Genomic DNA, 15,398 nt, shown 5'->3' on the forward strand with positions numbered 1-15,398 from the left:
ATATAACTCATTGTATAAATAATGTATTTTGATTACACAAATCAAACCTAACTATATGATTGTTTTCAGCTGCTGACCAGCATAGGGAATCTCTATGGCTAATTTATAAGACATGTTGCTGATACAGTACTGTGTGTTGTACCTTATCTTGTTAATTGAGTCTTTTTGGGCATCTTATGCCTAGAATTATTTAAGGAGATTGATTCTTTTAACTTCCTTTAAAGTTTGATCAACTGTGCATAACGACATGTGCAACAAATGGATATAGAGTGTCAAACTCATAGATTTGCAATATTTAAAATCAGAAACTATTTTTAAAATATTTGGGGTCAACCTCTATGACAGCTTTAAAGGGACACTTCATCATTTTGCATCATTGAAAGAAGGAAGTGCAATATCTTTGTTGAGGGAGTGAGACTACAAACACCCCTTTTCTTTGTAAAATAGGCACCAAATTCTAAATGTATGTTACATTTCGACTACAAATATAACACTTTCAATAAAGATTAATGTTTCTACGGGTGAAATGCTCTTTTAAAGCTGAAACTTACCTCCTATCAGAGGTCCAGAATGTAATTGAAACACACCAGTGGCTTTGCTGTCATCAGTATTAAACATGTTACCCCTCAAAGTACCCCTCCCCACAGAGCCCCCCCCCCCCCCACATAACAAATCCCAATTTAACCCCTGTGTATTAACAGTATGTATTTATATTCAATTTAGTTTGCTTCATTACATTCATTTAGATCAGGTAAATTTTTTAGTGCTTCTCACAACACATTTTAAATCAAAACAACTTATCAGCAAATACATGTTTCATGTTATAATCAGCAAGTTTATCAGTCAGGGTTTCAAAGTAATGTGCATATGGGAATGATATACAGCTATAAGATAATACACTATGTGGTTAGTTAACAACTAACTAACAGCAACATTGACTGGGTTTTACCCAGATAGCACAGGTACGTCTGTAAGATGTCTGGTAAAGATCTGGAATACATCTGGTGTGTAAAAACATCTTTTAAAGGAAAAGAGCTGCTTTACATACATTCTAAATCAAAAACGTCTTGCAGACATCTTCAATATGTCTATATGACATCTTTTAGGAGACGTCTCACAGACGTATTGCAGATGAGAAAACAATCTAAATAAGACATCTTGCAGATGTAAACGCAGACATCAAATTGACGTCTTCAAGATGCATGTGTGCTATCAGGGTCCGAATGCACTGACAGAGGGCCCCTCACAAAGCTTTGCTTAGGGCCTCCCAGCATCTAGGACCGGCACTGCACTGTATATACACAATGCGAGCAGATCTAATAATTGTAATGATTTGAGCATGTGCTCTGCGTATTCAGTGACTTTTGAGGATAGGTTCAAACAGAACCTGGTGATGGGAAACGCTGAGCTGGAGAAGCGTCGACAGGCCCTGCTGGAGCAGCAACGCAGGGAGGAGGAAAGGAGAGCACAGAAGGCCAGAGAGGAGCAGGAGAGGAAAGAGAGGGAGGCGCGGGAGCTGGAGCTGAAGAGGAAGAGGGAGGAGGAGCAGAGGCTGGAGCGACAGAGAGAGCTGGAGAGGCAACGAGAAGAGGAGAGACTACGAGAGTTAGAGAGAAAAGAGGTGAACTTATCTTCATTATGAGCGTCTTACTAAAACAAAAAAAGCTTTTGTTTTTATTAATATTAATAAGAAGCGAAAGTAAAAGGCAATGAGTATAAAAACAATTTATAGGACCATACAAAATGACATTACATTTATGCATTTGCCAGAAACTTTTAAACAAAGCAAGCATTTTATCATTATGTGTGTTCTATGGGTATGAAACCCTAAACCTTTGGTAATGCAATGCCCTACCAATTGAGCTACAGGAACACTCAGGAATAGAGTGATGATATGCAAGTTTCAGACAAAGTAAAATAAAACTTTACCCTAACCCCAGCTTTAATTGCTCCTCACAGGCAGCCAAAAAGGAGCTGGAGCGCCAGCAAAAGCTGGAGTGGGAGCGGAGGAAAAAACAGGAGCTCCAGAACCAGAAGAGTCAGGAGCAGGAGGAGATTGTTAAGCTCCGAGCCAAGAAGAGGAGTCTGGAGATGGAGCTGGAAGCTGTGGTGAGACCTCCGTGATAATAGTCTCCTGATATCAATCAGTAGCTCTGCTGAATAAAATTTGCTTTTGTAATAAATGTGATTTTGAAAGTTTGCCTAATTTTAGATACGTTTAACTTCTTTTTAGGGCAATAAGCAGAAGCAAATCTCTGACAAGCTCAGAGATGTTCAAGGAAGAAAGATAATTCAGAAAAACGAGCTAGAAAAGATCAACCAGAAAAGAGACTCCTGCATTACGGAAATGAACTCCGTACAGAAGCAGTTAGAGGTTTGATGGCTGCATGCACAGACACATTTTAAACTGAAAGTTTAATTTTAGCATTATGGATGTGACATTTTCAGTCAACAATTAAAATATAATTTTTCAGAGAATATTTCTTTTCATAAACCTCTAATGATGGAGTTCAGAAATCAGAAAAATATCAGTCTATGCATGTGTTTTCTGGTTTAGATGTGGAAAATAATATGGATGTGACGGCTCTGAAATCTGTGCAAAAAAAATAAAAAAATTTTTTTTAGAAAACTTTAACAGAGACTTTGCATGGGTATTTAATGCTGCGTACACACCAAACGCGAAGCATCTCGTTCGTCGCTTTAGGTTACTCAGAGGATTTAACTTCGTGTCATGCAAATTTTCCGCTTCAGTTAAATATTTTCAGCCTGTGCAGAAGACCCATTTGAAGCAAAAAGTGCATGTTTGCGGATATCGCGCCACCCTATTCGCGTCATTCACATCGCCACATGCGATGCGAGTTTGTGTTTATTCACGTCTTTGCATTGACTATGCAATTAGTGCATACACCAAACGCGAAGCATCTCATTCGTCGCTTTAGGTTACTCGCGGGATTTAACTTTGTGTCATGCAAATTTTCAGCTTCAGTTAAATATTTTCAGCCTGTGCAGAAGACCCATTTGAAGCAAAAAGTGCAATTAACTTTGTAATTAGTGCGTACACCAACGCACACCAAACGCGAATTCAACGATTTGCGAAAGAAGATTCCATGCAAAGTCAATGCAAAGACACAACCACGCTCGGGGCAATGCGATTAACGCAAATTTGGCGGCGCAATTGCCGCAAAAACACACGCTAGCCGCCTGAACCGCGTCTTTGAGCAAGTTCAAAATATTAAACGCAAGAGAAAAATTTGCATGACACAAAGTTAAATCCCGCGAGTAATCTAGAGCGAGGAACGCAGTGCTTCACGTTTGGTGTGTACGTAGCATAACTTGCCAAATATTGACATCTGAGATATCAGTATGGTTAAAAACATTTATTTAAAACTTTCTTTTTTCATTGGAAGTTTGACATTTGCATGGAACAAATTTAGAAACCATACCTCATGAGGTAATTATTGTATCCAAAAATTATGGACTTGTATGTACTGTTTGATATTTCAGGAATTTAAGAGAAAGTTGGCACAGTCGATCACTGAGCAGCAAAAACTTGGCGAAAGACTACGCAATCTGAGTCTGAACAACCTCCCTAGTAAGATACTTTATATTTCCACTTGTGATATTTGTGGTTGAATTATTCAAAAATAAAATAATCACCATTTAAGCCTTTTTGTTGAATTGGGAATAGATTTTCATACCTAAGAGCACTGCTTTTTTGCTTCTTCCTGGTGTAGCTGCGACCGTAAACACTTTACAGAGAAGTGTGGAAGAGAAAGGTCTCACCTGTCAAAAGCTTAAAGAACAACTTGCCACTTTGGAGACGGAAACCGCGACAAAATTAGCAGACATGGATCGGTATAAGAAAGAAATCCAGGTAAACCATTAATGGCACTAATAATTGAAGTAAAACCAATAGGAGCAGAGCAAACTGACACACACATTTAAGCTGTGTCCCAATTCAAGGGCTACAACCTTCTAAGCATGTGACCTTAAAAGGCAAGTACTCAAGTCTTTCAAGGTGGCAGCCTCAGAAGTCCGCGAAGAGAACTGAAATGAGACCGTCTAACCTTTGGAGGACCCATAATTTGCTACACCTGCTGCATGCATCCACCGCGTCTGTCAGCAGGACACAGCGGAGACGTTTCTGACTTATTAAAATAAATAAGGAATCAGAAAAATATTTCTGTGACTTAATCAGTCTTAAAATACGTCTTTAGAAGGTCGCAGCCTTTGAATTGGGACACAGCTTTAGTTAGTGACTAGTTACTCTTTGCAAGCTGCAAATTACCTGAAATAACTTTTAACTTTAGTGATATTAAATAACATCATGCTGTAGTAGCAATGTAGATCATTCCCCATCTTTAGTGATGTAGCATTTCACTTAGTTACCAATTAGTGCTAACAGCCTGTAGTAGACTGCTTCAGATGACACTAATGCGAATAACCCCTATGCTTTTGTCCCTGTGTCTTTACTAGCCCTAGAGCTTTTCTGTCTGTCTGTCTACTTGTCTGTCTCTCCCTGGCTTTCGCTGCAGTTTGAGGAAATGGATGACTGCATGCTTAAAGGCCTGCTCTCTTTACTCAGTTGCCTCAGCAATCTCTTCTTCCTTCTAAAGGTTGCAATTCTTCCTCCTTTCTTTATCTTTCTGCTTCAATCTCTGAAGGGTCTTTGCTTAACATATCATTAAAATATAAGTTAAAATATATTTATATGAAATAAATGTTAAAAGAATTTTGCAAGGTATCTTTGGTATAATGCTATGTAATGCATCTGTGGCATGCATGCCTGTCAAATACCTGTCAATTAAAATATAACGTAGTAGTATTGGAGGCAAGTGGACTGGATTTGCATGAGTTCTTCATTTAGCAATGTTTATTGCATGTTGTCAGTATCACCTCTTGTAATGGTGGAAATACTGTAGTTTTGAAGGTAGTTGAAATTTTGATTGTAGCAAATTTTGCTATAAACAACTACTGTGTATACTAGTGATGCACCAATGTATCGGACGCCAATATCTATTTTTTATGAATTTGAAACCATTGGCAATAGCACAAGAATGGCAGATAACGATTGTTTATTAATTAAGGGATGGTTCCGGTGTTTGGCACTTTGGGTCTCGTTTCTGGTTTGTTTTGGATGGGCTGCGGTGATGGACGCTGGGATTCTGACGGTGGGTCGTGTCTTGACTTTTTGGCTCGTTTGGAGGCGTCTCTTGGCTGCTTCAGAATGGAAGTCAAGGGCCATGCACAAACATGTCATTAAAACAACACTTATCGTTCATTTTCAAAATTGTGCTACTCACCGAGTGGTTTGTGGTGTTCGTTGATGATTAAAAACAAGTTGTATAGCGAAATACAGTTTCTGTCGTGTTTTATTTGGCATTTTGACTTCTCTTGGAAGACTCATTGCTCGCTGATATCACTCCGCAGCCGGGAAACGGAAAAGGGGCTGTTTACATGTGGTTGTAGTTTTTTCGCTCGGTTTCTCTCAAAATAAATTTTTCCCATATTTGATGGCTCAGTGACCAGCCTTAGGTTTGAAGTTGAGCTCGATTGTGACTGTCTATACGCTAGACACCGAGTTCGGTTCAGCGTCCTTTTACGGCAAAGTGGTTGCCGCCATCAAGTGGTCGGGACTGTACTAACGCTTCAGACTCAAATATCGAGCGAAAGTATATACGTGGTTGTGAGGTATCTGAAAAAATAGTTCCACTATAGCAAATAACACGGATTGAAATCATACATTGTGCCAATATATTTGTTTTTAATCATCAACGAACACCACAAACCACTCGATGAGTAGTACAATTTTGAAAATGAACGTTAAGTGTTGTTTTAATGACATGTTTGTGCATGGTCATTGACTTCCATTCTGAAGCAGTCAAGAGACCCTTCTAAACGAGTCAAAAAGTCAAGACACGAGCCATTGTCAAAATTTCAGTGTCCATTACTGTAGTTCATCCAAAACAAACCAGAAATGTTAAATACCGGAATTATCCTTTAACTGTGTGAAGGCAATAAGTTGCATGTCTGTTGCATAATCCAGCATTTAAAATATCAAAATAATTAAATACTTCACAAAATCGTACAAATTATAGTTTGTCAGACGTGCGATGGGGGGGGGGGGGGGGAAGTCACGTAGATAATTGCGTGAGAGATTACTCATTCACGTGAACCATCCGGTCAGAGTAAGTGTATTTCGGAAAATGTTTGCAGTATCGTCTTTTTTCGAAATCTTGCCAAAAATCTTATTATGTTGGTCGGTTGAATGTTAAATGGATCCAATCCATGTTCAGTAAAAATAATTTTATGCAGAATAATTGGCCAATTGTATAGTTTTATATACAAGTGTTTAATATAGGTATCGGGTAATAGTTTGAGTATTTGAGGTTCGGCCAGTAGTCTGTTTAAATCTGTATGCCCCCCCAAAAAAATCATATTTGTGCATCGCTAGTGTATACGTATACAGATGTTTCTATACAGTATTGTCTTGGTCAGTCCCTCCAGATAAATGTGATTAAATGGATGATTCAATGCATAATTAAACTTGCATAATATCCTGAATATTCCATAGCATTTTTTAAGAAAACGTGTTGCGAGATCAAGGGTTTTTGCCCGCAACAATCACACAAAACTCAGCGTTTTTCTGAAAGGACTGCTTGGTATTTTTATGTTTCTTCCTAGTTTCACTGTGTGGATGCCAAATGAAAGTTACCAGGTTAACGTCTTTAGCTACCCGTGAGGTTTGAGATATCCACATGTTTAGCAAGCAATTCAAATATTGCTTTTTAATGTATAATGTTTATACTGTAGGTATACTTTTGGTAAACTTAACTTAAAGGGATACTTCACCGATTTAGCATTCAGCTTTGTATCTGTAGAAACCCGGCAGTATTACTGAATGACCATGTTTCCCTCCATCATTTCCCCCTGAGAGGAGAGATATCTGCATTTTGGTTCTGCAAAAAAGTCCTCCGATGATGCAAAAATCGTCATATTACATCATCGGAGGACTTTTTTGCAGAACCAAAATGCAGATATCTCTCCTCTCAGGGGGAAATGAGGGAGGGAAACATGGTCATTCAGTAATACTGCCGGGTTTCTACAGATACAAAGCTGAATGCTAAATCGGTGAAGTATCCCTTTAAGTTGACATTGTTTGAAATAAGCTCAAATATTACTATATAACTATATATAAGGTGCTTTTGGTTAAATAAATTGCTTTAATGCAAATGCAATTTATTTTGTGTGGGTCATCATCCTGGGATTGTTTTTCAGGATCTCAGAGAGAGCCAGAGGAAGCAGCAGTCTGCTTTGGAGAAACTTCGCACCATCAAAGAAGAAAAAATTAGAGAGATGAAGAAGCGCAGGCAGGAGGAACTGGAAAAGAGGAGAAGAGAAGAAGAAGAGCAGAAGTAAGTAAACTCACACATACTATCTATTCATTACTTCAGGATTTCTAGCACTGTCAAAAGATTAATAGTGATTAATCGCTTACAAAATAAAAGTTTGTTTGCGCAAAATATATTTGTGTGTGTATTGTGTGTAATTATCATCAAGATTTTTATTTATTTATATATATATATATATATAGTAATATAAAATATATTAAAATCAAAATAAATATTTATATACATTTATACCACGGGTCTGTTGAATGCTGCATTCTGATTGGCTGAGAAATGTTCTATGGGTGTTGATTATTTTTCTGTAAATCGCACACCTAACTTGTCAAATGTCTTAAAAATAGGCACCAGAGCAATGTTTGTGGTAACCGTGGTATAAGAGAAATAATTGACTCTGGTCCTTTGAATTATTTGAAAAAAATGCTCCGCTTCGCGGCGTGCCGCATTACCATCTTGGTGTGCATTATTTTCTTATAATTCAATGGCCTGTCGTCAATTATTCCTTACGTAAGTGTTTCTTAAATACATATATGCATGTGTAATTACACACAGTGCATACATATATATTATGCAAAAACAAACTTTTATTTTATATGCGATTAATTGCGATAAATCTTTTGTCAGCCCTAAGGATCTCATCAATCACATTTTCTTAAAAGCAGCAAAGTCAGATTTTCATTGCTTTCCAATTCAGGCGTATCAAACTGGAGAAGGATCGACAGTGGCAAGAAAAACTGCGGCGTGATGAAGAGGAGAGACAGAGGAAAATACAGGAGGAGAGAGAGGCCAAACTTCGTGAGGAGGAGGAAAAGGAGAGACTAGCTCGTTTACAGGCTGCTAAAGAACAGGCAGAGCGAGAGCGCAAAGCCCGAGAGGAGGAGGATAGGAGACGCAAGGAGGAGGAGGAAAGGAGACGCAGAGAAGATGAGGAAAGGAAACGTAAAGAGGAGGACGAAAGGAGGGAACAAGAGAAGAGGAGACTTGACGAGAAAAGAAGGCGGGAGGAAGAGGAAGAACGCAGACGTAGAGATGAAGAGAGGAGAAAATTAGAGGAGGAGAGGAGAAAACTGGAGGAGGAAAGAAAAAAATTGGAGGAGGAAAGAAAACGGCAGGAGGCGTTACGATTAGAGGAGGAGGAGCGGAGAAGGAAAGAGGAAGAGCGCCGCGAGGAGGAGAGGAGGCGGCAACGCGCACAGGAGGCAGCAGTGAGAGACGCAGAGGAGAGAAAGAGACTAGAAGAAGAGAGAAAGAAAAAGGAGGAGGAGAAGAGAAGGCAGGAAGAGCAGGAAAGGAGGCGTCGGGAGGAGGAACAAAGAAAACAGGATGAGGAAAGGAAGAGGAAACAGCAGGAGGAAGAGGCAGCAGCCGCACAGCTGAGAGTCGATCAACAGAACAAGAACAACACTGTTAAATCAGACATCGTTGCTGCTCTTCTGCGCGGCCTGGAGGAGAGGAAAGGTAAAGAAAAATATTACCAAACTTTACCAAAAAATGAATGAACATCACACAAGCGATTGGTATTTTTGAAAGTTTATGCGCTTTATGATTTCAGGCACCAGACAGCCACTTGCAGCACATCACAGAAAATCAGCTGCACTGACCACATTTAAAGCTCTCTATCCCTTCACAGCAAGAAATGATGAAGAGCTGTCCTTTGAAGCCGATGATCTGATTGAGGTGATTCTTGAAAAAGTCATATTTTAAAGCATAAACAAAAGAAAGAAACATCATTATTATGTATAATAAAAACATATTATACCATTTACAGTTTAAGTTTACAGTCATAATATATTACTCTGCGGCATGTGTGCTTGTTTAGGTGGATGAGAGCATAGAGAGAGAACAGGGCTGGCTTTACGGCAGTCGCCAGGGCAAGATGGGCTGGTTTCCTGAGAGCTACGTGGAGAGGCAGGCCAAAACTGAGGGTCCGCCAACAGCCAAACGAGCCCTAAAGCCACAGCTCTCCATCTCCAGCAGGTGCGGTCTCCAAACGAAATATCTAATTGTGTTTAAAGGTTTTATTTACACCTTTCTCAATCATTTGCATACATATTTTCCCAATGAACACTAGCATAGAAAGTTCTGCAGTCAAATGCAGTATCACAGAGAGAGCATTCACGGCTACATAAAGCTTTCTGTCAAAAATGCATCCAAAGAAATGGTGTGTTCACACGTACTGTATTTCCTACCAATTGTAATGTTGTTTAAAGGGGACATATCATGAAAAATATACTTTTTTTTCATGTTTAGGGTGCTATAATTGGGTCCCCAGTGCTTTTATCAACCTAGAAAATGTGAAAAAGATCAACCCAGTAACTTAGTTTTGGTAAATCATTCTCTGCAAGCATGTAAAAAAATAAGTTATTGAAATTTGGCTTCCCTTGTGATGTCAGAAGGGGTAATACCACCCCTTAATCTGCACTATCCAACACAACACTTTCATTTAGTGCAGAGATGAGCTCATTTGCATTTAAAATGACACACCCAAAAACGGCATATTTTACAAAGTGGCAAATTTAGCATGCTATAATAAATTATCTATGGCAGTGGTCTCAAACTCCCGGCCCGCGGGCCATTTGCGGCCCGCCCTCCCCCTCTCTGCGGCCCGCGTCACCTTTCAACAATATAACGTAATCTGGCCCGCAGAAAGATTTTTATTTAAATTCGTTTTTTTATTTAAACGTTTAAGGGTCCGGTCACATGTCGCGTCTAACAACGCGAGTTAAAACGAGTCGAGGCGTTTCTTAAAGTATGTTTACTTTTCAAAGTGCTTGCTTGGGAGCGGATGTTGCGTAGGGTTGGATCGCGTCACCCGTTGCTAAGCAGCCACGAGCGCGCGCTCCGTGATGGCGAGGGTAACGGAATGCGTGATCGGATTTTAATTCCTCTCGCGTCAATCATATCATTGTCACAATGCGATCAGTTCATCTGATCGCGACTTTGTAGTGTTTGTCCAGAGAAGATTTGTTACTTCCGGGTGGATACTCTGTTACTCAGAGAAGAGCTGCTGTGGGGTTATTCCCGTAGTTCACAATTCACATCAAGTCACAGCTTCTAATGGAGACACCGCAGTGGGAGATGTAGTGCAACAGTTTAATATTAAACTACGGATGAGAAAATGACCCATCAAAGTGCCCAGGTTAGGAAAAGAGGAAAGATGAGGAGAAATTACAGAGGATACAAGTATGTACACTTCTATATGAAATATATATGAAGTATAATACATTATTATCTGGCTTGCTTATACATAGAGCAGGATTATTTATTTTTACTGTCCAACTAGCTTATGTAACATTGACTACCCATCCAAATGTTTTAGGATCACTTTCACTTATTAATATTTTTCTAAATATAATAGCAAATTCATTAAAACGGTGGAATAACAAAAAGGAACATAATAAAGTCAATACTATGACTGAAAACAGTCAAAAATAAATAAAAACAGAAACACTTACTGTTGGTACATTTTTTATAATAGTTTATAAATGTATAGGAATTAAATTTGTTAGTTTTAATAGGCCTTAGTTAATAATTCAAAGCCTAATAAGGTTAAAAAAATATTTACTTACTTTTATAAAATAATGTATATTAAAAAATAAAAAACACTGTTTATATATTTTCAAGTATTATTATACATTAAAAAATATTTTAAAGAAATATTGTACTTTTTTGAACGTTAAATTAGCTCTGCGGCCCTCTGATGAAATGTCAGTCTCAGAAATGGCCCCAAGCCAGTTTGAGTTTGAGACCCCTGATCTATGGGGTATTTTAAGCTAAAACTTCACATACGTACTCTGGGTACACCAAAGATTGATTTTACGATTTAAAAAAGTCTTGTGAAATGTCCACTTAAAAGCATGACCCTGTCTGTGAAATCCAGGTTAAAAATTGAGATTTGGAGCATCAAAGTTTGATTTCAATCACTGATTTTATATTGATTTCAATCTTTGACATGACCTTACTCGGTCAATAATAAAGATATCAAGGTTATATTTTTACAGAATGTTCTTTACATTGTGTAGGATGATTTTATATTTAAATGTACAAAATATCTTGATGGAACATGATCTTTACTTAATATAATTTTTGGCATTAAAGAAAAATTTAACATTTTGCCCCATTAAATGTATTGTATTGCCTATTGCAACAAATATACTGTACGACGTGGTCAAGGGTCACATATTTCAAAATCAGTGTGTAGAAATGTGTGTACACGTGCATGGTTTTTAAATCATGACATGCGTGACGGTACAATATCTGAAATGTTCAATCAATGCTTCTCCAGCAGCAAACTGAGTGATAGTTCTGTGCCAAGTGGATCCCGGCTGAACTCCGCCTTTACCCCCACCCACGCCACAGGCTCCACGTCTTCTAACCACAGTCAGGTATGCAGGATTTCTAAACTGAACTTGTACTAAATACAACATGGTTATTGAAACCGTACGGTAAAACATTCTTGTATTTGAATGGTATGTGTGGTATGTTGTGTTTCAGGTGGTGGGAAATGTGCAAGCTCAAGCTTTGTGCTCCTGGACCGCAAAGACGGACAACCATCTAAACTTCTCTAAAGATGATGTCATTACAGTCATGGAGCAACAGGAGAACTGGTGGTTGGGAGAACTGAACGGGGTTCAGGGGTGGTTCCCCAAAACCTATGTCTCCGTGCTGAGCAACAGTGATGCACCAGCAGAGTAAATACATACTTATTGTAATGCAATAGAGAACAACCACATAATAGAGTTTGTGATGTTTGTTACTCGTCCTTTGTGGAAAGTATCACGTTACAGATTTGCGCAAAACGTAAAAAGATGTTTTTTCAATGTCGATAAATACTTGACACGTTTCAGCTTACCGATGATATGCGACTAAAACATTTTTTCTCGCAATAACATCACGTTGACTGATGTTGGGCAGTTTATTAATATCACAAGCCAATATTTTTAATCGAAGGAGACGTAATAATAAGTGGACGTGCACACCAAAGGTCTTACGTCGGCATATGTTTTCAATTGTTTCCAATGGAAGCTTTGCGTTTTTTTTCCATGCTGAAAGCTGTCTCTCTGCGTTTTTTCCATGCTGACACCAAGAGTTGAAAAATATTCAAGATCAGCTCGTCAATGTCAGCTCTCACACGGCCGTCAAATCACAATGGAGGAGGGGCGGGACAAATATTACAACAACCAACTGGTGCATCGTACAACGACTGATAAACAAAGCAGAAGTTTCACAGCAACTAAAGCGCTCAGCTAAATAAAGCTGGCAGTTGGGTGAAAAAAGCTGACAGCCGTCGTCCGCCAGGCGTTTTCAGCCGCGTAAAAAAAGCTTATACTTAAAAAGCCCCTTATACTTAGGAGCGGCAATTTATGAGATCTTTCTTGGAGGTAATAATACATTATTTAAAAAAAAGAGATAGGAGTGTTATCCAAACAGTATTGGCAAGGAAATCATGTTATACTCGGGAGCAGAAGTGAGGTGTTTCTGGGAGGTTTCACCTTCAAATAATGATTATGTGACTTGCGTATATCAAGTGACCTGAAAATGTGAAAAACTGTTTCCATTCCAGTTGTGCGAAATACACATTTTCCAAATTGCCTGAAAAACCACCTCAAAAACTTTTTTGTGTTATAAAGGGGTTTTTGCTGAATTTGTCCGTATTTTCAATTCGCAATGTCAATTTGTGCAATTTGATGGATAATGACAACACAGCCAGTGTTACGTTGTATTTCCAAACCAAATTAAAATAGGTTTGAGTTTTATTTTTTGCGTACATAACCATATACAATGTAATATTCAGTTAAATGCTTTCTACAACGATTCCACTCCAAGGTCTTCAAAACATGTTGACAAATATTGATGTTGAGTTGCTTTATAATTCATTTGGCACAACTACTTTATTTTTTTATTTAATATTCTGAAGGCATTGTATTTTCTTGGTTGTATATTTGTTTACTTTTTTTGTGGTGCTTGACATTAATTTGTTGTTTGTCTGTAGTTCTACCGATGGATCTGACACTTCAGCAGATGGAGCAAACTATGAAGGTAAATGAAAACACGTTTTTTTTCCACCAGGGAACTCAAATAAATTTGCATACCTGAAATTATTTTCTTTCAGTACCCTAACCCAATGGTTTTCAAACTGGGGGCCGCGAGATGGTGCCAGGGGGGCCCCAGTTTTATTACATTTTATGAAATACATTAATTTATCATCAATTCTGTGTAGTTAAATCTAAAAAAAATAAGGCTACTAATCAAAAGCACTACTTTTTTGTATAAATTAACTTTTTTTATTTTTATTAAAATGTTGAGTTTTAGAACAGTTTTTTTGTCACAAATTTTCTTTGGGGGGCCGCGAAGGAATGCACCGTACACAAGGGGGACCGCACGACTTATGTCGTATAGCTCCGGGTGAATGCTTTCGGACAATATCAAGCGTTCCTTCATGTTGAATGAGTGACTCTGGGCGGGGCTGCTGCCACAGCAGCAAGCAGGCTCCTGATTGGTTAACCCGGCGCGAAAATCCACCACAAATGCAAAATGCACCATTTGCACGCACCATGCCAGATGCTCAATTCGCGCAAACTAGACGCGCGAATGAGGTGGAATTGCGTCTACTGCGCCAAACGCCTCATCCGCGCCGTGAGACCTCCAGATGCGCGTCAATGCGTCTTCACATTGACTTAACATTGAAATCACTCACGCTTGACGCCTCTACCACGGCTGGTGCAAACACAGCATTACATTACAGTTATCACTCTGAACCCATCACAAAGTAATCTCTGGACAAATCAGCACTGTCCTTCAGTTAATCTCTCTCCGAGTTTTTATAAATAAATCATGCATGTGTATTTTCTCAGAGTATGTGGCGCTGTATACCTATGAGAGTCCTGAACCTGGCGACCTGACCTTCACCGAAGGTGACACCATCCTGGTGACGGAGAGAGAGGGCGAGTGGTGGAAAGGCAGCATAGGAGATCGTTCGGGAGTCTTCCCGTCCAATTACGTGAAGCCAAAAGAAACTGATGTAATTAATTTTTGTTTTATGGCTTTCGATTAGGACTGTCTGTCTTACAGTGCAAATTAAAATGTTTTTCATCTGACGTTTGGTTTCTGTTTAGACTTCAAGTCTTTCTGGAAAACTTGGAGTACCTGGAAAGAAGCCAGGTAAGTACTTGTATTAGTACGTATGGGAGCAAATGTCATGTGCACTTTGTATTCATATGAACAGATTTTTATTTTTCATTGCACATAACTCAGACTCAAGTGTCATGTGTGTTTGTAGAGGTGGCCCAGGTGACCACTGCATATACAGCTACAGGCCCAGAGCAATTGAATCTGACCCCTGGCCAGCTTATCCTCATCCTCAACAAGAACCCTTCTGGCTGGTGGCTCGGAGAACTGCAGGTAAGCAAAACAAGTGATTTGAAACTTATTCTGCATCCAAATTGACTAACCTTCAGTATTTATGTGAAATACCACTCACCTGCCAAGTTGCTCAATGGTGTATTTGCAGTGGCGTAGCGTCTGGGCATGCAGGGTATGCACGTGCAAATGGGCCCAGGGCAATAGGGGGCCCAGCCCTGTGCCCGCCCCAGCTTTTAATAAAAAATAAAATACAATTTTTATTTGTGGCAGCAATAAATATATTTTTGTATGCATATCATGTGTAGTGATTTCTTATTTCTCCGTAATGTCTAATTTCTCCGTCATTTCTTGTTTGCGTTTATCATTTTTTTTGCACTCCGCGGCTGCCCCATAATTTTTTACATGATGCATCACTGCGCCAAAAAATAAAAAAAACACAGTGTGAGAGGTTACTATAGCGGCTATCTACATGTACATTAAGGATAGACAAATATAAACATAAAAGTGGGGCCTCAAAAAAGAAAAGAGAAGGCGGAGAGCTTAGTCACGAGTCAAAAACTACCCAAAACATTTTGTTTTTCTTTATTTAAATCTACCCTTTAAAGTAAAAAAGTAAAGTAAAAATATTTG

General features: G+C 38.9%; 1 protein-coding gene across 1 annotated transcript in view; it reads left to right on the forward strand.

The window, feature by feature from the left end:
* Nucleotides 1–15,398, forward strand: part of itsn2b (intersectin 2b) — a 43,507-nt gene that overhangs the window by 16,679 nt on the left and 11,430 nt on the right. Inside the window, exons 12-26 of the mRNA XM_073869687.1 lie at nt 1,359–1,621; nt 1,960–2,109; nt 2,234–2,374; nt 3,505–3,592; nt 3,735–3,874; nt 7,279–7,415; nt 8,101–8,864; nt 8,959–9,083; nt 9,226–9,383; nt 11,695–11,791; nt 11,901–12,097; nt 13,399–13,445; nt 14,261–14,427; nt 14,522–14,567; nt 14,686–14,807. Of these exons, the coding sequence (XP_073725788.1) occupies nt 1,359–1,621; nt 1,960–2,109; nt 2,234–2,374; nt 3,505–3,592; nt 3,735–3,874; nt 7,279–7,415; nt 8,101–8,864; nt 8,959–9,083; nt 9,226–9,383; nt 11,695–11,791; nt 11,901–12,097; nt 13,399–13,445; nt 14,261–14,427; nt 14,522–14,567; nt 14,686–14,807 (2,642 nt within the window). The remainder of the gene's footprint in view (nt 1–1,358; nt 1,622–1,959; nt 2,110–2,233; nt 2,375–3,504; nt 3,593–3,734; nt 3,875–7,278; nt 7,416–8,100; nt 8,865–8,958; nt 9,084–9,225; nt 9,384–11,694; nt 11,792–11,900; nt 12,098–13,398; nt 13,446–14,260; nt 14,428–14,521; nt 14,568–14,685; nt 14,808–15,398) is intronic.

The sequence above is a fragment of the Misgurnus anguillicaudatus genome, chromosome 7, assembly GCF_027580225.2.
Source record: "Misgurnus anguillicaudatus chromosome 7, ASM2758022v2, whole genome shotgun sequence".
NCBI classification, from domain to species: Eukaryota; Metazoa; Chordata; class Actinopteri; order Cypriniformes; family Cobitidae; genus Misgurnus; species Misgurnus anguillicaudatus.